The sequence below is a fragment of the Coptis chinensis genome, chromosome 2, assembly GCF_015680905.1.
Source record: "Coptis chinensis isolate HL-2020 chromosome 2, ASM1568090v1, whole genome shotgun sequence".
In the NCBI taxonomy this organism is placed as follows: domain Eukaryota; kingdom Viridiplantae; phylum Streptophyta; class Magnoliopsida; order Ranunculales; family Ranunculaceae; genus Coptis; species Coptis chinensis.
Genome location: NC_141457.1, coordinates 57880226 through 57905619, shown reverse-complemented (window position 1 = coordinate 57905619; position 25394 = coordinate 57880226). Strand labels below are relative to the sequence as shown.

Here is a 25394-nt window from a genome sequence, read left to right as displayed (position 1 = left end):
AGCTTAGGATACTTTGAGTTGATCATTTTTGTAGTGCATACCCAAAAAGTTTGGATTCTCAGAAAAGTGGATAAGTTAGACTATGACTCTCCTGTAGTCTACTAAAATCTCTATGCCTGTTAACGGGGGTCCATTTTGTTACTTCTCCATTGGGAGAGGCCTTAGACAAGGCGACCCTTTGTCCCCTCTTTTATTTGCTTTAGCCAATGATGTTTTGAGTAGAGCCATAAATCATCTTAGAGATCTCAATGTTGCTAAGCCTTTGGTATGAGTTAAAGGCATGCCTGGACCAAGTCACTTGTTTTTTTTTTATGACATCATCATATTTACTAAAGGAGATTTGAGAAGCCTAAGACACATTAAAAATCTGCTGCAGAGATATCAGTGTGTTTCAGGTCTGTTTATGAACATGGATAAATGCAAGATGTTTCTTTGGGGGGATGACAATGGATAGGCAACAAACTTTACTAAACGAAATGCACATACCCTTAGGTGTGTTTCCAGAAAGATACTTAGGTGTGCCTCTTATTCAAGGGAGAATCACTAGAATTTGTCTTGCACCTCTAGTGAAAATAACCAAACAGAAAATGACATCATGAAAGGGGAGGCTTCTTTCTTTTCAAGGAAGAAGTATTCTGATCAGATCAATTCTTGCTAGTGTACCAATTTACAATATGTCAAACTATATGTGGCCAGTCAAGGTAACTAAGGAGGTCAAAATGATTTTTAAGGAACTTATTGTGGACTGGTGGCCCAGAAGAGAGGAAGGTTATCAACCTCAGATGGGAAAACTATTGCAAACCTCTCAAGGAGGGTGGTCTAGGTATTAAGAAGCTTAGAGAAGTAAATCTATCTCTTCTCATGAAGCTTGGTTGGCACTTGGTTAATGGTAAAGATGATTTTGCATTATTCATGCAAAAAAAAAAAAAAAATTACTAGAGATGGACCAATGATTAAGAGCTATAAACATTCTTTTATATGGAGTGGGATCAAATGGGCTTTATTAGAGGTCATACCAAGATATCAGTCGATAGTTGGCAATGGAGAGAGTATTTTGTGGAGGGACCCATGGTCGAAAGTGGGTACTTTACAAAATATGTTAAGTCTCTCATACGCATAGCTTAAGGGATGCAGGTCCAAGCTATGTAGTATCATTCAAGACAAGAAGTGGTGTTTACTAACCTTCTTTAAAAATATGTTAGACCAACATGGGGTGGATGAGTCAATTTTTCCAGCTATTTTAGTCGATGAGGAAGACTTCACTATATGGAAACCTGATCCAAAAGGTAAATTCTCAATAAAGTCGACATTCAAAAGAAAAATCAAACAATCAGTTGGCATAGCAAAGTTTGGAATAGGTGTATACCCCAAGTATTCAGCAATTGCATGGAAGCTTATGCACAATTATGCTGCGACTCATGAGAAGATAAGGGAGAAGAAGATACCCATGCTGTCAAGGTGCTACCTTTTGTAAAAGTAATGCAGAAGATTTAAACCGCATTCTATGACACTGTCCATTCGCAAAATAGATGTGGAACTGGGTAGCCTCCAAGTTTAAGACACGAGCAGACTTCAACAACTTCAATGTGGTAGTGAATCAGTTGAGGAATACAAGTAGTTTAACAAAAGACTTGTGGAATACAAGTGTGGTAGATGGCATGGTGTCGTTATGGAAGACTAGGAACAAAATCTATTTTGAAGAGGAGACGGTATCTCTAAGTAAATGTCAAATATTCATTACAAGTCAAGTGGGCTATGCAAAGCAATTTTCTAAAGGTCACATGTGGGGTAATGGATATGACAAATAAGTTGCAATGAACTGGGGTGTTTTGATCAAGTTGGGTAGAGCTCTAGAGATGAGAGAATGTGAGTGGCTGGCTCTTCATGGTGACATCATCAAGATTAACTTTGACGGTGCCTCACTAGGTAATCTAGGTAACGCTGGCATAGAATTTGTTTTCATAAATAGTAATTGCTTAATTCTTATGGTGTTGGCTAAAGGAATAGGAGTGGCAACAAACTATACAGCTGAATGCAACACTACAGTTGAATCAGTGGAGGTGGCTATTGCTCAGAATTGGTGCTCTCTATGGATTGAATCAAACTCAATGCTTGCGGTGAAGGCCTTTGCCTTGGGCAACATTCTATGGAACCTTATTGGTAGATGGCAACAATTCAAAACTAGACTGAATTATTGCTTGATCTCTCACACTTGGAGAGAAGGGAATTTTGCAGTAGACTTGGCGACAAAATTTGGTGCGAGTCTTGACAAGGATTTTTAAATGGTGTATGAAGGGAGACCCCGTGGTTATATAAATAGGAGGGACCTGAAATGAAATACTATATATTTGAATGATCTAAGGATGGTGTTTATTGCATACAACCATCCCAATCTCCTTGTAACTGTATTTTCTAGTTTCATTAATACAATTCTTTTTTATCCAACAAAAAAAAATACTGGAAAAATATATGGAACACAAATAAACATCAATTATTGGATTGGTTTTTGATAAATGCTTAAAAAGTGTATTTTAACCCTCAATTATACCCCTTTTTAGTCCCACTTAGTGCACTAATTATGCTTGTAAGTTAAGTTTTGTGACTTTATAGGTGATAAAAAAGAGAATTGCAAAATATCATAATTAAAAGGGCAAAAACGAGCTATTTGGAGCATTAAAAGATCATATGGAGCTCATGGACTATTATGGAAAAGGCCTAATGTTTATAAACATATGAAAATAATGGACTTGGACTTGTTTTAAAGCTTATTTGGGAACCCAAGACATTGGACTCATTGATTGGATCAAAGCCCACAAATATGGACCTTGTTAGAAGCCTTGTTATATGCCAAAGACATTGATGAGGAATTCAAAAAAACATAATCCATCAAACATTGCATTGTCATGCAACATAGCGTAGACCTCATCGTGGTGATTGTTTTGATAGGTCACACGCCTCAAACGGACTTACGCTTTAAAATATACGAAGTTTACAAGATTCGCATCCCGCACTGAAAGCGTCAATGCGTCAAGACTCATGTGAAGGCTTGGGAGCATGCATCCCAGGCGCACAAAAGCAACAAAAATCCTAATTTTGGGTCAAACAAAGTTCAAAGTCAGTTGGGACTGCAGGTGCCAACTAGCAAAGTCGGTAAAACCTTTGGGTGATGATACAAGAGGTCTGGGGCTCAAACCCCACCAGCATCAAAGAGTTACTAGTCTCATTTAAAACAGGCTTGCCAAAAAAAATGGTTGGGACTTGGTCAACGCCGTTGGAATAGGAAATTGTAACCCCTATAAATAGAGCACCTCAGTGCCAGATGTAACTCGTTAATTCACATTATTCTTGTCTCCAGAACTTGAGGCTAAGAGAGGTTAATAATAAAATATTCGGTTTTCACTAGCCGAGTCTTAATAAATTAATCTCCCTAGTCTTATGTTCTTCTTTTCTTCTTGTTCTTCTTTCTTCATGGAAGTCTAGTCTTCTCCTTCAAGGGAGGAGATGAAGCTAGTGCTTAGGGTTTGGTGATTCTTTTAGTTCATGGTGTTTTCCAATCAAGTTAGTTCTTTATGTTTATTTAGTTATTAGTTTCATTGCCCCGGACCAGGGGATGGGAGTATAGATTAGGGTTTTTATTTGTTGCAATTGAATTTCATGCTAGTTTAGGGTTTTATTTATTGCAATTAAATATTTGCTAGTGATAGGCTTTTATTTATTGCAATTGAATATTATACTACTAGTCTCTACTTTCCTTCTAGGTGTATAGTGTTCTAGAGTAAAGAAAATATTCTTTCTTCTTCTTCTTTTTTCCACCACAAATAAGCTAGGGTTAGGTAGACCCTCACCTGTATTAAATTCAAAGATTTCTTACATAGACTCGTCCACTAGCATCCTCATTTACATAGTCTTGTAAATCTTTATCTAGAGGAGGCCCAAAATGGACCGTACAAATGCTATTTTCCTGCACTAGACTAGCTAAGTAGTCTGCAACTCTATTAACCTCACGAAATACATGGTTAAAAGAAATGAAACTAAATTCGGACTTATTAGATTCTATGGAAGCCAAAATATCTTTGCAGTACCAGGGGGTTTTTCTAGCTTGTTGATTACCTATATAGCTCTCAGCAAATCCGATTCCAGCTCCACTTCTTTGTATCCTTCTAGAATGCATCTGCCTAGGCAAATCTCTATCGCTTTTAGTTCCTGGAACATCACCGATTTTAACCCATCACTCCTACTGAAACACGCCAACACTCTTCCCTCAGAGTTTCTCATCACCCTACCATGTCCTGGGCCTTTACTGTTCAACGCCCCATCTGTACGTGTTAGCTTTGATTTTTCCTTCTTGAGGCGGCCTCCATAAACACTCTGAGTACCTCTGTTGCTTGAAGAAGTATTCCTTGGGTTTGCCTTAGATGGTGATTCATTGAATAGCTGCCCAAGCTCACATAAAAATAAAGAAAATATTAATAACACATACATAGGAATAATATATAAGTAGAAATAATTGTTTAGCAATGTTTCATCCATAAAGGCATCAACACTTGCTTGATTCCCTGATTGTAGTCTACTTGTGAGAACAACATGAAGCAAATGGTCCATGAATCAAATGTATTGGTAGATTTGAATCTCTTGAATTTCTCTCTCATATTCTCTCTCTATTTCCAAATCTCAATCTTTAGTTTAATTAGATAGTTTAGTTTAATTCACAATCTCTACAATAATAGTTTTTAATCCCTCGACACCCCTTTCCACTCTCATCCTTCATAAGTGATACAAATCATAAGCGGATTGATACCCTACTCATCTTTTATTTTATAGGGATATTTAGGTTTTGATCTTGTATAGTTTTGACCAACGATATCCATCATCCATATTCTCTTACCATCTCCATTCCATACATAAAACCACGTGTGTCAAATGGTGTCACTGTCGGGGACACGCTAATCAGTTTTGCGTACTATACTCACTATGAAAACTTAACTCTTATATGTAAAAATATATTTTCATAGGCTAAACTATTATGTAAATATTAAAATGCATAGGTTAAACTACTGTATACTGTATGAACATAAATTCAAAACATCATACCCCCATTTGCATTTTTGGTAGTAGCTGACAAGACTTACACCCCTTATATTTTGTTTTCACGTACAAAAGTTCCATCCAAACAAAGCATAAGATGACAGAAGTTAAAGCTGTGAATACAAGCACCAAATTCAACAACTAATCTCTTGAACTTTCCTATTGTCGATTCCTTTTCCAAAACAAAATGACTCCTTAGACTGGGTTCTTTCAATTTTCCAATATACCAATGTAACTAATGATAAGATAAAACATGGTCCCCCATGTATCTCCTTCAATGCAAGATCTATGTTGATATGCGCAAAGTAATAATTCAAATTCACACCATATACCCTTAGAAAATGGTCAGTGATTTCACCTGGCTTAATCAAATGCTTGTCTCTCATCATATCTAAAACAATACTCTTTACAAGCTTACTATTCATTAGGGGATTGTTAACATCATCAAATCCAGCTCCACATGCTTTTTTTTTGCTTCCATTGTCTTTATCATAAAGAACTTCAACATCTTATACTTCTTGGATGTGTGAACTCTCCATAGACACCCAGTTTCAGTCTTCAAATAATACTCAACCGTGACTCTATTAGGATCATTCTTCTTAATAGAAACTCTGTAATGATTAACAAGACAATGACGTAAAAGCTCAACACGAAACATAACAGCACCACCAGGAAATCTCTGTCCTACACCAATCAAAATAGGCAAAGCAATGACTTTTACATATTTTCCATCATACGCAACAGAAGACATAGAAGAACTAGTAACCAAATCTCTTGACGATGTCACTATTAAGAATGTATCAAAACCTTTGACCAAATTGAAGCAAACAAGGGATTGAAGCTCCGAGTCAGTATCTATTACAATACATTTTGAATCCCTTACAAAAAAAGGTTTACAGACAAAGGAGTAAGGTAAAACCACTTTTCACAAATTGTACGTTTCAAATCGGCAATCATACAATCCGTCCCAAAATGGGCACTCATCGTTTGGGTCTCGTAGATAATAACAAAAAGAACAGTCCCCTCCATGTCTGCATTTGCAAAAAAAAAAAAAAAACTGAGAAAAACTGATGAATCACAATCATTATTCTAGCAAAATGATGAATCTATGTAAATGTATTTTGACATAGTCATATATCTATAAATCTATATTTACATAGTAAATTGACATATGAAAACTAGGTAAAACATGGCAATACATTTTCATTGCATGAATCTAACAAGTAAATAAAAATCGAGAAGAGGATTGAAAAGAGGTGATAAATCAAAAGTTCACATAAGTGCATTGTCGAACTTTATTCTTTAATGAAAAAATAGTGGAATCTTTTCAGCATCAAACTTTATTTCGTCAACAAGAGAGGTTAAACCTTATTTATTCTTCTTTGACAAACCGCGTTCTTCTTGGTTGTAGTGATGATGAATCTGTAAATTTCTCAAAAGGGTACAAAAAGGAAATAAGATAAAATGGGAAATAAAAAATAAACTGGGTTTTATCACTTTTTTGGAAAACAGGGAGGTTATTTAATGAGACCTAAATAATAGGGAGCTAGGTTATGTGGTATGTGCCATGATAAGCACCCAAAAGTATAAACCCCTTAATAGTATTAAATTTAGGCCAATTATGTTTATAATAAGTAAGAGTTAGTACTGTTTACGTCTTTTTGTGTATTTCAGGTCTTGAAGTTGTTTATGTGCTTAAAGACGTCATTTTGCATGGAAAATGAGTTAAGATGATTGCTATAAGAGTTCTATGTTTAAAGCCCAAGAATTAAGAAGAAAAAACATTTTCAAGCCCAGTCAAAGCTAGGAAGTCAAAGTCAATTCGGGCAGAAAAAGAACTGAAAAGTTAACAGAACTTCAGATGGGCGTATCTTTGGACTCGGGCCTCAGAATTGGGCCTACCTTATCTCAAAACAACCGGATCGGAATAAGATTTCCAATGGACCTAGTTGTCCCTAATCAGAGCTATAAAAGTTGACAAAAAAAGCACTAAAGTAATTTCTAACAGTTGTGGCCTCTTTAGACTTAACCTAATGGACTTTGGGCTCACATTAGAGGCCCAAAGTCCCCCTTTTTGGCTCATGCACGAAAATGTAACCCTAACCCTCTCCTATATAAAGAGTATTAAGGCTAAACCTAACTTGGCTACTCCCCTCTTTAGTTTAGTTATGATTTAGGGTTTTGTCTCTCTCCCTTTCTTTAGTTTAGTTTAGATTTAGTTAATTAGTTTAGTTTTGTAGCCACCATCAAACTTTCAATAAAATCTTAGTTATATAATTCTCTTTTATTTTAATGTGTTTGTTTTATTGCATTAGTTTAATTAATCCGATGACACAAGGCTAAACATCTATTAGAGGGGGGTTATGAAGCCACGTGAGGATGATTGTTAGTAGTTTAGTTGTTGTTTAGAATAGAGTTTCAAGTTCATTGTTGTAAATGTTTAGAGATAAACCTCATAATGATGAACTAGAGATTAGAAACCCCATTAAAGAGATTTGTGGGGGTGATAATCTCTCATACTAGTTTAACAATGACTATAGAGATGTAGATTGTTAACTAGGGATCAAAACAATCGATTCGATAACTAAACTAATAGCCAATCTAATCTTGTGGTGGATTAACCATCTCTATATCTTTATGTCATCTTTAAATCACTATTTTAATATATTAAATTTACTATTTTCATAGCCTAATAATTACTCTCTCATTAGTGCAATAGTTAGTTTAGTGTAGACAAGTATTCAAGTACGTGCAAGCAAGAGTGGAGAACACGATTACTCCCTTTATCCTATGATATTGAGAGTATTATAATAACTTCATTTGCATGATTTAGTATCGTAGAAACACTGTTTTTACACTATTAAAACTTACTTATCAAATGGCGCCGCTTGCCATCTTGCTTTGTTACGTATTGCGTGTTTAGAATAATCAAAACTATTCCCTATTGTCACAACCAAAACACTATTTTCACTGTTCACGATTTTCCGAAATATTTCTGCTACTGTTTTAGTCCATACGAGTTGCGCAACCAACTCATTGCGCTCCCGTGACCTGACCCTCAAAATTTCAAACCCTAGTTTTAACTGACAAGAGCGCGCACGCCCTCTATTTGCCTTTGACCAGCGGGACCCGCATTCTACTGCTTAGGCGCGACCCACGCCTAATTTGCCTTATTTCTAAGCGCGCATTCACCCTAGGTTAATTAGCTTAAATTAATTTTTTAATATTATTTGCAATATTATCTCACGAGTACAGTACAGTACTCATATGCGGTACCTATAAAATTTTAAAAATTCGTTTTTTTCATTCTATACGGTGTCTAGAAAACTCAAAGAATTGGGGTTCTCTAATTAAGGAACGTGCATGCACGGACAACCTCCCACAATTCTTAAATGGTCTGGCCGTTGGTTTGATACAAAAATACAAAAAAATTAATTAATATTAGTTAGTAAGCACACCCACTGCCAAAGCCCGTTTCACAAGCCTGACATCCAGGTCCAACACGAAGCCCATAGTAAAAAGCCTTAAACTAATTCTTAAAACTATTGGACTAAGGTTAAACTTTTTTCAGGACTTCACAATCCACACTATGAACCTGGACCAGTACTCGTATAATTATTCAAATAACACTAGACGTGCTTCAAGGCTGTTGAAGGCACTATTTATACACATAGCAAGGATGCTCTAGGTAACACCTCTATACATCCTCGAATCTACTATCAGAGGATTCTATTTCTAGTAATAATCAGGTTTATTTTTGCATGCTCATTAGGAATTGTCTATTAGACTTAAAACTTGCATGAGATTAAGATCAAGTACGCATAAACCTGCCTTATTAGTTTATCATAAACGCAAAAAGAATCGCCTATCTAGAAATTCACACATCACCACACATACAACACCTACACCCACCCTAACTACATCTGTAGCAATGGATGAAGAAATAGCAGAGAGACCCCTCTCTGATTTCTATAAGGCTTTAAACGATGGACCTGAGTCCTGCACCATCCTTGCAGATACTACGAGAGATTTTAGAATCCCTCCTAATATATTTAATCTGCTACCTGTTTTCCATGGGTTAGACCATGAGAAATCTTATCAACACTTACGTAGGATACAACAAGTTATTACTACATTCCATCATCCTAACGTAACATTTGAACAAATAAAGCTAAGGGTGTTTCCTTTCACCCTAGCTAACAAAGAAGCAGCTTAGCTAACAGCACAAAAGCCGAACTCTGTCGACACATGAGAAAAACTAGTTGAATTATTTATGGAACAATTTTACCTACCACAGAAGACTTATGAGATGCTACAAAATATTCATTTCTTTCGCCAAAAGCCTTAAGAATCCTTTTCTGAGGCTTGGAATCGTTTCACTGATCTTCTAGTAGAATGTCCCCATCATAATCTTGGTAAAGACACACTAATTCGTGCCTTCTTCAAAGGCATATCCCAACACTATAAGGAGACTTTAGACATCATGAATGGAGGAAATATCTTAAGTAAAGGAGCCACAGATGCTTATAAATTTTTAGATACTCAATCCAAGAAAAGCAACAATTGGGGAGGTAACGATTACTCTCGCTCCAATACTTCTTCTTCAACAGTTAAGGCAACTAGTATGTTTGAGGTAAAACTAGATCTTAAACTTAGAACTTTAATTGAATCCTTCACTCGAAAGGTCGATGCCCTCTTTGTCAATAAACAAGAAGCGACACTCACTCATGTCATGAACAAAAACTCTCCTCATTGTAATTTCTATTTTAGTTTTGAGCATTCCGACCTCTATTGTCCATTTGTCCATGAACATCCATCACCACAGCCAGACAATGTCTGCGCTTTTAATAACAACCCTAACACCCAATAGAAGCAAAACACTATTTATAATTAATTACAACAAGCTATGTACACCTCCAGGTTTTAATAATCAAAATTTTAGGCCCACTACAGGCTTCTACTAATTTAACCAACACCTAGGACAGGGCGATTTAGGCCACCAACACCGACGTTTAGTGCCCATGATCTAGAACTATCAACAAAAAGACATCAACACTTAACAAGCCTTAGTCCCAGTCACCCCTCTTATTATCGCACAACTGGTTAACCTATCAAAAGATGACTTATTACTAACCATGATACAAATCCAACAACAACAAACTAGTATGATGCGGGCATTGTGACAAAAGGTACTTGATCTGTCTCCTAACCAAAATAATAACCAAACAGGTGTGTTTCCAGGTCAATCTGTGCCTAATCCTAAGTTAACAAACATTGCCTTCGAAGTAAACAGTATTTAATGATGTAATGGTAATATAACCCCAGGGGAACTACAGGCAGCTACTACCTTTCGTTCTGGGAGAGTAGTTGATAACAAAGTGACTATGCCTGAAGATGGCCCACAAACAGAAGCTGAAAAAGAAACCATACCAATTACTGTCATAGAAACTGAAGACCCTACAACTGTAAAAGTTCCAATCCAACCACAACCAAAAGGGAAGACCTTACAAGACCCAATAATAGAAATTGATGATCTCACACCTGTAGAGGTTCCAATATGGAAACCTAGTTGGAAAGTGGCAAAAGATAAAGAAAAGGTTAATACTAATGTTGACCCATATGCTAAGTATAGAGAAAAACCCAGGCCGTTTCCCCAGAGACTAGTTATGTCTAAAAAAGACAAGAATTTTGATGAGATTAGGGAAATATTTAAAAATATAACTATAAACCTACCTTTTCTAGATGCTATAAAAAGTCTACCTAGACACGCTAAGTTTCTAAAAGAGTTGTGCACCACAAAAAAGAAAACCAACATACCCAAAGAAACCTTTTTAACTGAACAATATCCCTTTTATTTGAACATAATAGAATTGTTATGTACAAGGACCCTGGTCGTCCTACCATACAATGCACCTTGGGAGATTACTTCATAAAAACTGCACTATAAGACCTAGGGGCGAGTGTTAACTTACTCCCTTTTTATTTATATAAACAGCTAGGTCTCCACGAACTTAAACCGACCATAATGACTTTGTAGTTAGCTGATCGTTCTATTAAGTATCCCAAAGGCATAGTTGAAAAGTTTCTAGTTAAAATTCAGGATTTTTACTACCCAGCCGACGTTGTTATTCTTGACACAGAAGTTGCTCATGATTCTATTCCCATCATCTTAGGGCATCCTTTCTTAGCAACTACCAATGCCCAAATCAATTGTCAGGATGGATCAATGACTCTTTCATTTGGAAATCTTTCTATGGAAGTTAACATGTTTAAACTCAAGCATGAACAACTAGGTTTGCTTGTAGAAGGAGAAATGAAGTCTATTGAGAGTTTTGTATATCACATTAGTACTTCCAACACTTTCATCCCCATACTAGTAGATACCCCTCTTAGGGAAGAAGACAAAGATCATAATTTTGACTCCTTGACCATAACTGAAATAGAGAACGAATTTTCCACCCTGCCTTCTGACCCTATGGGAGATGTAGTCAACCTCACAATGGAAGAGATAGATGAATTCCTCAAAGATGCAGATGAATACCACAATTATATGGATGCAAACAACCTAGATGAGGAATTCAACGAGTTTCTAAGTGCTTGAGATGATCCACCCTCTCAAGAACTACCTAGAGCACCAACTGACCACCATCCACCTGAGCTAATCCCTAATAAATACCAATCATTTACCACCACCTCGATTCCTCTCCCTCCACCTTTTCAAAGGCACCTTCAGTTTGCACTAAACCTTCTTGTTTCTCCTGTGCTTCATGACTTTCTAAACCCATCTGGTGAAGAAGTAATACCCAAGGACAAGCCACCTAACACCTTCATTTTTAGATATGAGACAGTACAGACCTACACAATCGAATGAGTTTTATGCTAAACCCACGTTCTCTTTCTTTCCACCCCTTCCTTCTAACATTTATCCACATTCTAAGTATTTTCCACAACCATCCATTTTCTCACGATCATTCACTTGGACATTCTTTCATTGGAAGAAGAAATTGCATGCTCGATTAGGTTTTAGACCCATCATAATTCACTCCCATTCTACTAAGTTGCATCGTAAAAAATCTTAGTGCTTAATTTTCTTTGGGGGTGCTTTCTGTGATACTTATTTATGGAAAGACCCACAAATCTTTAGGTTGTTGATATATTGTAAACTTCATGTTAATTATATTTTAGATAAAGTCTCGAGTATTTGACTATAAAAAAACTCATAGTATTCTTCGGTGTACTCCATTCCAATCTTCCATTATGGGAGTACACCATGAGTTTCATTTTTATTTCATTTTTCTAATTTTGTTTTTCAAAAAATCAAATATATAAATATTAAAAAATTAAAACATAAACATATATTAGTAAGTCTAGGGAATCTGACTTTAAAAGACCCAAGTTTTTGTACAATACCACCTTTCTAGAGTATAGGCCACAAAAATTTTCAAACTTAAAAAGGGTTTTCAAATTTTGTTTGGTGGTGGCGTATTTTGGTCTATCATTTCAAAATTTTGGTCTTTCATTTCAAAGCTTTTTGCCACCTTTGCCTTTCATGTTTACTCCAGTAGAGTCTATGTTAGTTAGTTGCATAATTTAATTGTGTCATTGAATTATTTCATCTCCCAAATTGTTTGGGGGTGCTATATTTAATTTTAGCACATTGTACGTTAACGTATTAAAATTGCATGTATAAATATCGAAATATATAACCCATGGGCCATGCATAATGTAATTAGGTACCTTAATTTTGTTAAATTTCACTATTTCACTGAATTTCAGAAGCTAATCTTATAGGAGTCATGATATGCGCATGCTTGATTTGTGAACATATGGTATTATTTTATTTATGTTAGAGTCCGTTTATGTCCCAAGCGCTATTTATTTCATGTTATCCCCATAACAGGAGGAACTTATATAGGAGTTACGTATGTTATTATTTCTTTATATTAGTATAGATTAATCTTCTTTTTCAGGTGCTCCCATTTACAAGCACGTTTATATGATACTCTCTATCCTTTATTTTCATTCCATTCTTTGGGGACAAAGCATGATTTTATTTAGGGGTGGTATAGAAGTATGCTGTAAATGTTTAAGCACATATTAGGTTGTATATTACGCACTGTTCTTTATAAAAAAAAGTTAAAATCATAAAAATAGTTTATACTATGGACTTAGTGATAATGGTATTGTATATATGTTCCTTTCTCCATGATGATATTAGTCTAGAAATCTCACATAGTACTTGAATTAGGATTTAATTTTTGAAAGTTAGATTAATATATAGGTTATAGTCATTGCATCTTTTCTTGAACACCTTGCATGAGCATCTATGATTGTACTTGGCAGTATTTTTCTGAGACCTAAGTTAGAGTACTTAATACATATCCTATGAGCATCTAGCCTAAAAGCCTCATATGAGTGAAATATCCGAGTGATGACACAAGGGAGAAGTAAATTCCAAGTAGAGAAATCACACATCCACTTGCTTGATCATCATACCATATCCTAAGCAAGAATTTAGGCTCTCTTTGGATCAATATAGCCAGAATTTTGACCTAAGTATATTTTCCGCTAGTAGCCCCACTAATCCTTTCATTAGCCTTTTAATAAACCACAAATCCTTTACCTAAAAAAACAAAATTAAAAAAAAAATTAAAAAAAATAATAAAAAAAAAATGGCCTACCTATATGAATAAGTTTTGAGAAATAGGATGAGTGAACAAAAGATAAAGGAAAAACTTGTGTTAACAAAAATTAGTTAGTTGCTTCAAAAGAAAAAGAAATAGAAAAAAAAAATAAAAGAGAATGAAAGTTTCCATCCAAAGAAAAGAAAAATAAAAATAAAAATAAAATAAAAAGATAGAACTCTAAAAAAAAGAATCAAGGAGTCAAAAGCCAAAACAAAATGGCTAAGGATGGAAACGAAGTATAGAAGAAAAGTAAGAACAAGAAGGTTTTCTCTAGTTACATATTTTGAAGACCCTATTATCTTAGACTTGTCTTTTTTAATACCTATTTCCTTCCTTCTTTAACCAATACCTACGCCTGATATCACCTTATAAAGACCTCTAGCTCAATTAGGAATTGGTTAGTGTGATAGTAAGTGGTAGATGTGTTTGATCAACCTCGGCTTCTCTGGATTGTTATTGAGATAGTGAGGAAATATGTGCCCACTGTACACTAGAGTTAGCAAATTTGAGTGGAAAAATTAGAGTGTTATATGTCTTGACACATTCCTTGTGAGAACCTACTTAAGGCACGCAACCCAAAATTTTCATAAATAGACCTACCATTGCATTTCATAGCATAGTTCATTATATAGTTGTTTATCTTAAGATGATTTGATTATTATACATGTATTAATTTAGGAGTTAAATTGATGATCCTTGTTTAAATGCTAGTGAGATGTATAGATATCTGAGATAAAATTAAGGGACAATTACTTTTATTTCTAAGTCATTGTAGTATAAATGAAGTTTGTGAGTATCTTCTCTGGAAAACTCTAACAAGGCTATAACTCATCCACTAGGGAATTCTTAGTGGTTTAAGGCCTTATTGTATATGGTCAATGGAATTGCACTCTGCGAAATGAGATTAGTTAGGACCACATTTTTTGCCACTTATCTATTTTTTTTTCTCATCTTTGCTTGTAGACAAGCAAAATATTGTTTTGAGGTGGTGTGATAAGCACCCAAAAGTATAGTTTAAACCCCATAATAGTATTACATTTAGGTCAAATATATTAATAATAAATAAGAGTTAGTACTGTTTACGTGTTTTTGTATATTTCAGGTCTTGAAGCTATTTATGTGCTTAAAGACGCCATTTTGCATGGAAAATGAGTTAAGATGATTGCTAGAAGAGTTCTATGTCTAAAGCCCAAGAATCAAGAAGAAAAAGTCTTTTCAAGCTCAGTCAAAGCTGGAAAGTCAAAGTCAACAGAACTTCAAATGGGAGTATCTTTGGACTCGGGCCTCTAAATTGGGCCTACTTTATGTCAAAACGATCGGCTTGGAATAAGATTTCCAATGCAATCAGCTTTATCCCAATCAGAGCTGTAAAAGTGGATGAAAGTAGTACTTAAGTAATTTCCAGTAGTTGTAGCTTCTTTAGACTTAACCTAATAGACTTTGGGCTCACATTAAAGGCCCAAAGTGCCCTTTTTTTGGCCCAAATGCAATCAGCTTTGTCCCAATCAGAACTGTAAAAGTGGATGAAAATAGTACTTAAGTAATTTCCAGTAGCTGTGGCTTCTTTAGACTTAACCTAATGGACTTTGGGCTCACATTAGAGGCCCAAAGTGCCCTTTTTTGGCCCATGCACGAAAATGTAACCCTAACCCTCTCCTATATAAAGAGGATTAAGACTAAACTTAACTTAGCTACTCCCCTATTTAGTTTAGTTGTAATTTAGGGTTTCCTCTCTCTCCCTTTCTTTAGTTTAGTTTAGGTTTAATTAATTAGTTTAGTTTTGTAACCACCATTAAACCTTCAATAAAAGCTTAGTTATTTAATTATCTTTTATTTTAACGTCTTTGTTTTATTGCATTAGTTTAATTAATCCGATGATACAAAGATAAACCTCCATTAGAGGGGGTTTATGAAGCCACGTGAGGATGATTATTAGTAATGTGGTTATTGTTTAGAATAGAGTTTCAAGTTCATTGTTGTGAATGTTTAGAGATAAACCTCATAATGATGAACTAGAGATTAGATACCCCATCGAAGAGATTTGTAGGGGTGTTAATCTCTCATACTAGTTTAACAATGACTATAGAGATGTAGGTTGTTAACTAGAGATCAAAACAATCAATTCGATGACTAAACTAATAGCCAATCAAATCATGTGGTGGATTAACCATCTCTATATCTTTCTCTCATCTTTAAATCACTGTTTTAATATCTTAAATTTACTATTTTCATAGCATAAGAATTACTCTCTCATTAGTGCAATAGTTAGTTTAGTCTAGACAGGCATTCAAGTACGTGCAAGCAAGAGTGGAGAACATGATTACTCCTATTATCCTATGATGTTGAGAGTATTATAATAACTTGATATGCATGATTTAGTATTGTAGAAACACTATTTTTATACTATTTAAACTTACTTATCAGGCCTTGGGAGGGTGTTTTTACTCAACCGGATTAAGAACCAAGGGGCTGATGAGCCTTATTTCTTGCTTGTAGAACGATCGCAGAGTCAGTGGTGCAATATGGTGAAAAATAAGTATTTTCCAGATGAGACTTTTATGAGAGCACCTTTTAAACAAACTGCATCCCGATTTTGGCGGAACTTGATCGATTAATGTTCGGAATGAGATCCAAACATTCATATGTTGGAGAGTTGGGTCAGGGAATAATATACTTATATGGAATGAAAATTGGATCCCGTCTCTTGATCATCGCCGACCTATGAATCCAAATCCTAATAGGCCTAGTATTCAGTATGTTTGTGATCTCAATACTGAGACTTTCACTTGGGATGAAGCACTCATTCGAACAATTTTCTTACCACATGAAGTCCATGCTATATTAGCAATTAAATTGCCTTACAGCAGTTCAAGAGTTCAAGATGTCCTAATAAGCTTGTATGGCTCTTGGAGAAAACTGGAAAGTTCTCAATAAAAGCAGCATATAAATGGGCTCTCTTCCAACATCAATCTGTCATATTCCCCACATATGCAACCTCTTTGGAAGAACAATTGGAAAATAAAGCCCCCACATCGAGTAAAGTTGTTCCTCTGGAAGGCATTCCATAATTGTCTTCCAGTAAAACAATTTCTCTCGGCTAGGAACATTATTTCCAATACCATATGCCCAAGATTCACTTTTCCTTTCATTTGTCGAGTTTGGTTTGCACCTTCTTTTAATTGGCGACCTGAGTTTTGGCAGCAGGATATCTCTCTATATGGGATAGTGCATTAGTGCAATGTATAAAGCGATCCTCTCTGACAAAATTTGAGTTTATCTCTAATCTATCAAATTTTGCTCTTATCACTTATTTTGTGTGGTTAAGCAGGAATCTCGTTACATTCAGAGGACATGACAATTGAGCCTATCCAGGCAATTCTTATTCGAGCCAAGAATTCCAAGATCACTTTAGATAAGAATCCTACACCTTGGGAGCATTGCTTTCTGAACTCTTTTCTAAGTTGAAATCGGTCTTGGACAATAATTATATGTTGGTTTTATCAAACACAACATTTTATTCCCCAAGACAAGATGCATGTTTGGGTTTTATTGCATGGGCTTCTAAGTACAACACCCTTTTTGCAGGATGCAATAGGATGAAAATGTCAGAAGCTAAAGAAGGTGAAGCTTTGGCTTTGTTTCATGGTTTGCAAACCTCTTATGAGAATGGTGTTAAGAAAGTCGTCGCAACATCTTATTGCTTACCCCTTATAAATGCTCTATGTGGGAAGTTTGACGACCTATCTTGGCAGAATAACATTCTGGTTCACGACATTCTAAAGTTGGCAGAGTCCTTCTGTATTCCCTGCTAGCTAGCTTCTGTAATACAACATCTCATCATCTTGCTTCCATGGGTTTTTTGATTGGGCATCGAGTTTGGAAGACAAATGTACATCCCTTATCAAAGGCTCTAGTAGCAAATGATTGTACTGTTATTATATTTTCTAGTTGTTAGTAAAAATTATCTCAATTTGCCTATATATATATATATATATATATACTCTTTATCCTCTTCGTCCTCAATAAAACTATGATTCTCAACTCATGTAGAAGCTTCTTTCTTCATTTAATTCATTTAAGTGCGATATTATTGTAAATGATACATTTCTTAGATAATGTGGATGGTATATAGACTGAGATTCTTTCTTCTCTTCTTGATCTAACTTTTTACATCTAAATATTGTATTTTTTTTCAACTTGTACAAGAGAGAGAGGAAGAAAAAGATTATTGGAAAGTGAGAAGAAAGGAGGACTAAGGACGGGGAGAGAGGGATGAATGGATGATGCTGAATTTGTCAGTTGTCATTTTAAGTACATGAACAAAGATATGGAAAATCAAATCATTTCCTAGGTTAACATAATTTATGATGTTAAATTATTAACCATGGTTAATTTTAGGGTGACACATGGCAACGCCCAATTGGCGCCACAAGCCCACATACTTTTTGAGCAACATACTAAATTTTTTGAGGATGTATGTATGCATAATAATATATGTACATGTGTTCGATTTAAAATGTGAGTTAATACAAACGTATGTACAATTTTTGAACTGTACAAATCTTATTATTATTACCACTTGATGAGGCATGAAAGCTTTGTGTTTTAAATGGGTTGACTGGCTCTCACAGTAGTTGATTGAGGTCCCCAGAGCCTAGTGGGACAGCTAGCTAGATTTGAATAGAATTAAAGTAGACCAAGTGAGAAACATGGCAGCCAAACTGTGGTCCTCCAAAAGTTCATGGTCAATAACACCTCTTGGTAGGGGCTTCCCAATGTTCATATTTGATGATATGGACGACTACCAAAAGGTTTGGAACTAAGGCTCATGGAAGTTGGATGCTCAAATCCTCAGATTATCCAAATGGACTCCCAATTTCTCGACTAAGAGAGAGATTCAGTCACACGCGGGTGTGTGGGTGGGTGTGTTTTCCAAGCCTTAGTCTAGAATATTGGGAAGTAAAAAACTTATTGTCTATGGGGAAAGTCGTGGGTCATCCTATACATGTTGATGAGATGACGAAAAAGAGGGAACTTGGCTTCTATGCTAGTGTGCTAGTGGATATTGATATGTCGAAGTCAATACCTGGAAAAAAAAATTGGATTGAGTCAAATAAGGTGTTGGCACCTGAAAATCAGTCATTTTTACAAGAGATTGTGATAATTACTGAGAAATGGACGCAAAAAGAAACCTCTGTACCATTGAAAAAAAAGAGGAAGGCCAAAAAAGAGTAACAACCCCCCCCCCCCCAGTGGATAGAAGCCAAGATGAGGTAACAAATCCCCCCAACCCCAAGTGGATAGAAGCCAAGATGAGTTAATCTAATAACTTGGTTAATCTTACCTTTAACTATTTCGATAATCAGGTAATTCATAATGGTTGTCAAGATATAATTGGTAACTTGTGGGTGATGGTTAAGGTTGGAACTTCTGTTAATACCTTACACATTTCGGATCAACAAATTATTGTGTTTTATGAGAACTGTATGATATAATTTACTCATGCTAACTGCATGATTGGACAAAGAATAAGACTTTGAATTGGAATGAGATAGAACTGATGAATTCTCCCCTTCCATAGTTAGTCATCAGGGATTTTAACTGTGTTTTGAGATATGGAGAAAGAAAATGAGTGCGCCCACCTAACAGAGTTGCCATGCAGGAATTCTACTCTTTCATAAATTCGTATCGGCTTATTGAGAGTGGTTACAATGGGTTGGACTTCACTTGGTCTAATAATCAGAAAGATCATAGAAGAATGGTAGGAAAAATTGATAGAGCTTTCTTTAACGGAGCATGGAACAAAAAATATGGGGGCTGGAAGTTTAGAGTCTGCACAAGACATGTTTCAGATCATTCTCCTTTGGTGGGATTCCATGCATCGGTGCCTAAACCAAAGAACATACCTTTCAGATTTAACAAGGTCTAGACTACTCATGCCTCTTTTATGGACCTAGTGAGTAATAACTGGAATCAATTAATGCATGTATGGTAGGCCGATTATTCGAGTCATGAAAAAGTTAAAAGGCTTAAAGCAGACCTCAAAGTGTGGAACTACGAGGTGTTTGGGCAGCTTGATACCAGTATAAGGAAAGCTAAATCTAACCTTTTGAATGCACAAACACTGTCTGATCAACTCATTGGAGATGTTATGCTCCATAACATAGTGATTCAGAAACAAGACCTTCTTGATCAAATTAGAAATAATAGAGCAAGTTTATAGAGGCAGAATAGCAGGTTAAAGTTTGATGAAGAAAAGGATAGTAACTCGGCTTACTTCTATAATATTCTCAAAATCAGACAAGGTGCAGCCATGCTTACTGAGATTGAAACTGAATAAGTCATTCTTCTCTGGGTTAGTTAGACTAAACCCCCCATTTTATATACATGTTTAGACTAAACCCCCCCCCATTTTATGATTCCTTAGACATAAACCCCCATTCTATTTTCTCCCCATCACACCAACGTCAATATTTTACTTAATACCCTAACTGCCCCTATTGTCTTTTTTTCTTTTTCGTTCGTTTCTTTTTTTTTTTTTTTCTAAAAATAACTTTTGTGTCGTATGAAACCAGGAAACTCGCCTTAATTAGTAAATAAAGCGGAAACAAACCTGTGGGATAAGTCAACAAATCACATCATATATTGGATATCACATCGGAAAGAGAGATTGATTCTCCCTTCCGGGCAAGTCCTAAGGAACGTCGACTTGATAGTCTTTATCCCCACTGGGTAAGTGGGAATCTGATTCATTGATTTGATTGAACCTAGCGGGTAACGCGCTACTTCAAAGCTTGCACCCGTCAACTACTTATACACTAAGGTCGAGTGTATCTCTTTCCGATCTTTGTTTAACATCCTCTCTTGATTTGTCGTTGCCTTAATTCAAGTAGGAAACTGAAAGGCAAGTTGAATCGATCTATCTAGTTGAAGCAGATTCTGTTGATGAAGCAGATCCTCGTTACGCTTCTCCTTCGGATCCTTGCTTTCAGGTCTTGTCTTCCTTTGCTTGTTGGGATAGTTAGGTCTTCCTCTATTTCATATCCTCTCTGACTAGTAGCATTAATTCGAAAGGAGAAGAACTCCCTTTCTTAACTCTACTGCTTGGTGCTGGGCCTACTGATATCAAGTGTAGTGTAGTCAGGGCTGTAGTGCGCTAGTAGATAAAAGTAAGAAATGTCAAGCTCTTACTACTATCAGGCTCGCTAAACTCCTGTTTTAATCTTTGGGCATGCTTGCTGCAAGAGCGTAGGTGAGTGGTAAGTAACATAGGCGGGGGTAGAGGTTGCACCCCCAGCAGCTTCACCGGTTTCATACCCTTTTTCCAGTTCTTCCAGTTTGGGCACCCAGATCGAAAGCAGTGAGTAGCTTCACTACTAGATCAAAGTCCAGTCATTGATTCCCTTGGAATGGGGGTTGGGGTCTCTAGAGCAGCACTTTCATCTCTAGATCGTGATGGAAAAATCTGCTTATCCGGATATGGGCATTTTGCGCTTTTAGTGTCATTTCAGTTCATATCTCCCCCCCCCCCCCCTCCTTGTCCCATGTTAACTCCCACAGACCCTTCTTCATTCTAGTTGGGAAGGTCTATGGTATATGGCTTGCCTTTTTTCATTGTGTTCGGTTGTTATATACGCCATTTTTTCTGATTTGGAAGCTATAGTGGCTAGTCTATGCGGCTAAGCAATAGGACAAACAGTAGGTATATCAATGCAAGGACGACTCTCCAGTGTGCGGGAATGTGAATTCATATGAATTCGAACTAAACACAATAGGGGTAGTTAGGGTATTAAGTAAAATATTGACATTGGTGTGATGGGGAGAAAACATAATGGGGGTTTATGTCTAAGGAATCATAAAATGAGGGGTTTAGTTTAAACATGTATATAAAATGGGGGGTTTAGTCTAATTAACCCTTCTTCTCTTGGACCAGCAACAAATGAAAGACCATATCAATCTTTTCTATGAAAGCAAATACAAAGAAGTCCCGATGCATCAAGATAACCATCTTATGAGCCTTATCCCTAGGCTTGTCACTGAGGATGGTAATTATTTTCTTTCACAAACTCCAGACTACAAAGAAATTGAAAAGGTGGTGTTCTTAATGAAGGCAGACAACAAACAACTCTCCAGGTCCAAATGGGTTCCAAGGACATTTCTATCACAAATGCTGGACAATCATTAAACAGGATGTGTGTATGGCAGTGCAATCTTTCTTCATTCAAGCTATTGTACCGAAAGGCCTGAACTCAAATTTTCTAACTCTGGTTCCTAAAGAGAAGGAAGCACGAAAACTCAGCAAGTACAAACCGATTTGTTTGGGAAACTTCTTAATGAAGATCATATCAAAATTGCTTCATCTCAGGTTTAATACCATTGCTCCTAAACATATCACAAAGAAACAAACATGCTTCGTTCCTTCAAGATCTGCTCAATCCTCTATTGCTTTAGCGTCAGAACTAATTAATGAGATGAAAACGAAAAGACATGGTGACAGTGTTGCAATAAAGCTTGACATTACCCAGGCTTATTATTCAATGAGCTGGGTTTTCATCAAGCAAGTGCTTACTAGACTGGGTTTTTCTTGTATATGGATAAAGTGGATCATGACAATTATGGAATCTGCTTTCATTTCTATCATAGTCAATGGTGGACATGTTGGATTCTTCTCTATGGGGAGGAGGCTTAAGCAAGGTGACCCTCTGTCACCGTTGCTTTATGCCATAGATGAGGACACACTGAGTCAAGGTTTTCACTATCTTAGATCCCATGGCTTAGTTAAACCTATAGCCAACCTAAATGGAGTTCAAGCTCCAAGTCACTTATTTTTCATGGATGATATCATTATCTTTGCAAATGGAGGGATAAGGGGTTTGAGACGTATCAATCAATTACTTGAAAGATACCAATTGGCTTCGAGGCAAAATATGAACAACGAGATCGAACTGTAAACTCTTTATGAGTGGTTTCAGAAAACTCAGAAAAGTGAAAGCTATGCAAGGACTCTCTATTTCTGAAGGCTTTTTACCAGAAAAGTACTTGAGAGTTTATTTATGCCATGGCAGGGTGTAAATCTGGTGCTAGACAAAGTCAAGAAGAAACTAACTTGTTGGAAGGGGAAGAATCTATCTTTTCAAGGTAGAAACGTCCTCATCAAGTCGGTGTTGTATAGTATCCTAATATACAACATGTCAATCTACCAGTGGCCTACCTCCATCATCAACGAAGTTGAAACAATCATTAGAAACTTCTTGTGGACTGGAGATCCAACACGAAAAAGGGTAACCACAGTCAGCTGGGAGAAAACTTGTAAACCTATTCAAGAAGATAGGTTAGGGATAAAGAGACTAGGATAAATCAATATCTCAAAGCTTATGAAGCTAGCATGGTCGGTTCTTACTGGAGAGGATGACTTTGCGATGCTAATGAGACACAAGTTCACTGCAAGAGATGGAAGCTTCATTTACTATTATAAGCCTTCTTCCATCTGGCCTGGCATCAAGGAAGCCTTTTTTGAGGTAGTTCCAAGATGCCAATGGATCATTAATTGGTAATGGCAAGTCAATTGATTTATGGAGAGATAACTGGTTAGGTCATGGCCGGTTCCCTCCAGATGCTCATGAATCTTAGTGATAACGACATTGCAAGGTGCTCTTCCAAACTATCTTGTATCATTAATGGAAATAATCTCAATATTCCCCAGTCTCTATAGCATATTATGAATAATATAGAGGTTACTCCAAGTATGTTTATATGATATAACTCTTAGAGAGAAGACTACATAATTTGGTGTCCTAACACTAAAGACAAGTTCTCCACAAAGTCTATTTTTGAAAGTATACGAAAAACTGCACAAAAGGTGGGTTGGCATAAGATAATATGGAATGATTTTATTCATCCAAGAATCTCTGGAACGGCTTGGAAAATAATGAAGGGATGTGTTGCAACTGATAACATGGTGCAAAATTGAGGCATTAGATTGGCATCACGGTGCAGATTATGCAAATATGAAGAAGAATCCTTGAAGCACTTGATGTGGGAATACTCTTTCTCAATACAACTATGGAGTTGGTATGCTTCATCTTTCCTCATCCAGCAACCTATCAGAGGATTCAAAGAAGATATTAAACTGGTGTAGAATTGGAGTCCACTACTTAAACAAGTGTGGAACTCAGGTATAACGGCTGGGATGGTATGTTTATGGAAGACGAGAAACAAGGTCAACTTCGAAGAAAAATTCCCAAATCTTGTTGATTGCAAGAATTCTATCAAGCTGCAAATTCTATGTATAAAGCAACGCAATAAGGCAACAAGTTTTAACTCGATATGGGAAGTGCAAGTGCTTACCTTATGGAATGTAACATCTCAATTGAAGCAGCCACCGTAGATGAAGTCTTGCGCTGCTATTGGATTCCCCCAGAACCCAATATTGTAAAATTGAAGACGGATGGAGCTACTTTTGGCAACCCAGGGCCATCTAGTATAGGCATTTGTTTCAGGGATTCGATGGGACTCTTTCTACTCTCTCTCAATAAGAGTGTGGGGATGGGTTCAAATGATAGATTCGAATGTTATGCAGTAGTTGAAGGCATTGAGCTTGCACTCATCAAGGGATGGGTGAACTTTTGGGTAGAATCTGACTTGGCTTCAACAGTACAAGCTTTTACATCTAATGTGGTCCCGTGGGAATTGCAGGCAAGGTGGAGAAGGTGTACTCAACGAACCTCCTCTATAATGTTTCACATGTTTGGAGGGAAGCCAACATATCGGCAGATGCATTAGCGAAAGCTGGGGCAGCATTACCATTAGATCAAATGACTTTATATGAGGGTAGGGCACCATGGTTATATAAATGGGAGGCTCCCTATGAAGAATTTTTCAGATTTTGCTAGCTTCTCATTAGGGACGTAGGACCTAATATAGGAGTACGTTAGTCTGTAAATATGGAGCTTTGATGGAGCGAGCTCCCATAGCATTCTTTTTCTTTTTTACATTTTAATAGAATTTCTACTTACCAAGCAAAGAAAAATGAGAAATATTTAAAGTTTTTAGATAACTTCCAAAGATTATTGAAATTTTGAAATTATGACCATTACTTTTTATGCGAGGACAACAATATCAGTGGCAAGTGTAATTAAAAACCAACTTTTATATTGGTAACACAATTAAAAAAATAATTTTAACAATAATAATGTATAACCCGAGAAGGAACCGAAACCGACTTAATTAATGGTATGGTTTCGGGTTTTCTAAATATAAGAAAAAAACCGAAAGAACCAAACCCGATAGGAACCTCTAAAATAGAATCGAAACCAAAACTGATCCATGAACACCCCTACCTTCAACTCTTCTCTTCAAATTATTATTATTATTATTATTATTATTATTTCGTGAGTCTCATTATTATAATTTTTTTTTGTCCTTTCCTTCGATAATGGTCCCACTTTCAAGTTCAAATCGATTATTTATAATAATTTGACCCAAAAAAAAATACTCAAAAAATTATGTATCATCTCTACACTATTAGATTAATTGCTGGACTTTCCCATCTAACCAACGAACAATTCATTAATCTAATAGTGTAGAGATGATACATAATTTTTTGAGTATTTTTTTTTTTGG

General features: G+C 36.2%; 1 protein-coding gene across 1 annotated transcript; it reads left to right on the top strand.

Annotated features, from left to right (window-relative positions):
* Positions 1–1814: 1814 nt before the first annotated feature.
* LOC147516811 (uncharacterized) lies at positions 1815–2282 on the top strand. Its single transcript, XM_086593386.1, has one exon. It carries the CDS (start codon positions 1815–1817, stop codon positions 2280–2282), a length of 468 nt encoding a protein of 155 aa, XP_086449512.1.
* Positions 2283–25394: the final 23112 nt, after the last annotated feature.

What these genes read in the sequence shown, in the direction of transcription:
- LOC147516811 (XM_086593386.1), top strand. Translation starts at nt 1,815, where the DNA reads ATGAACTGGGGTGTTTTGATCAAGTTGGGTAGAGCTCTAGAGATGAGA.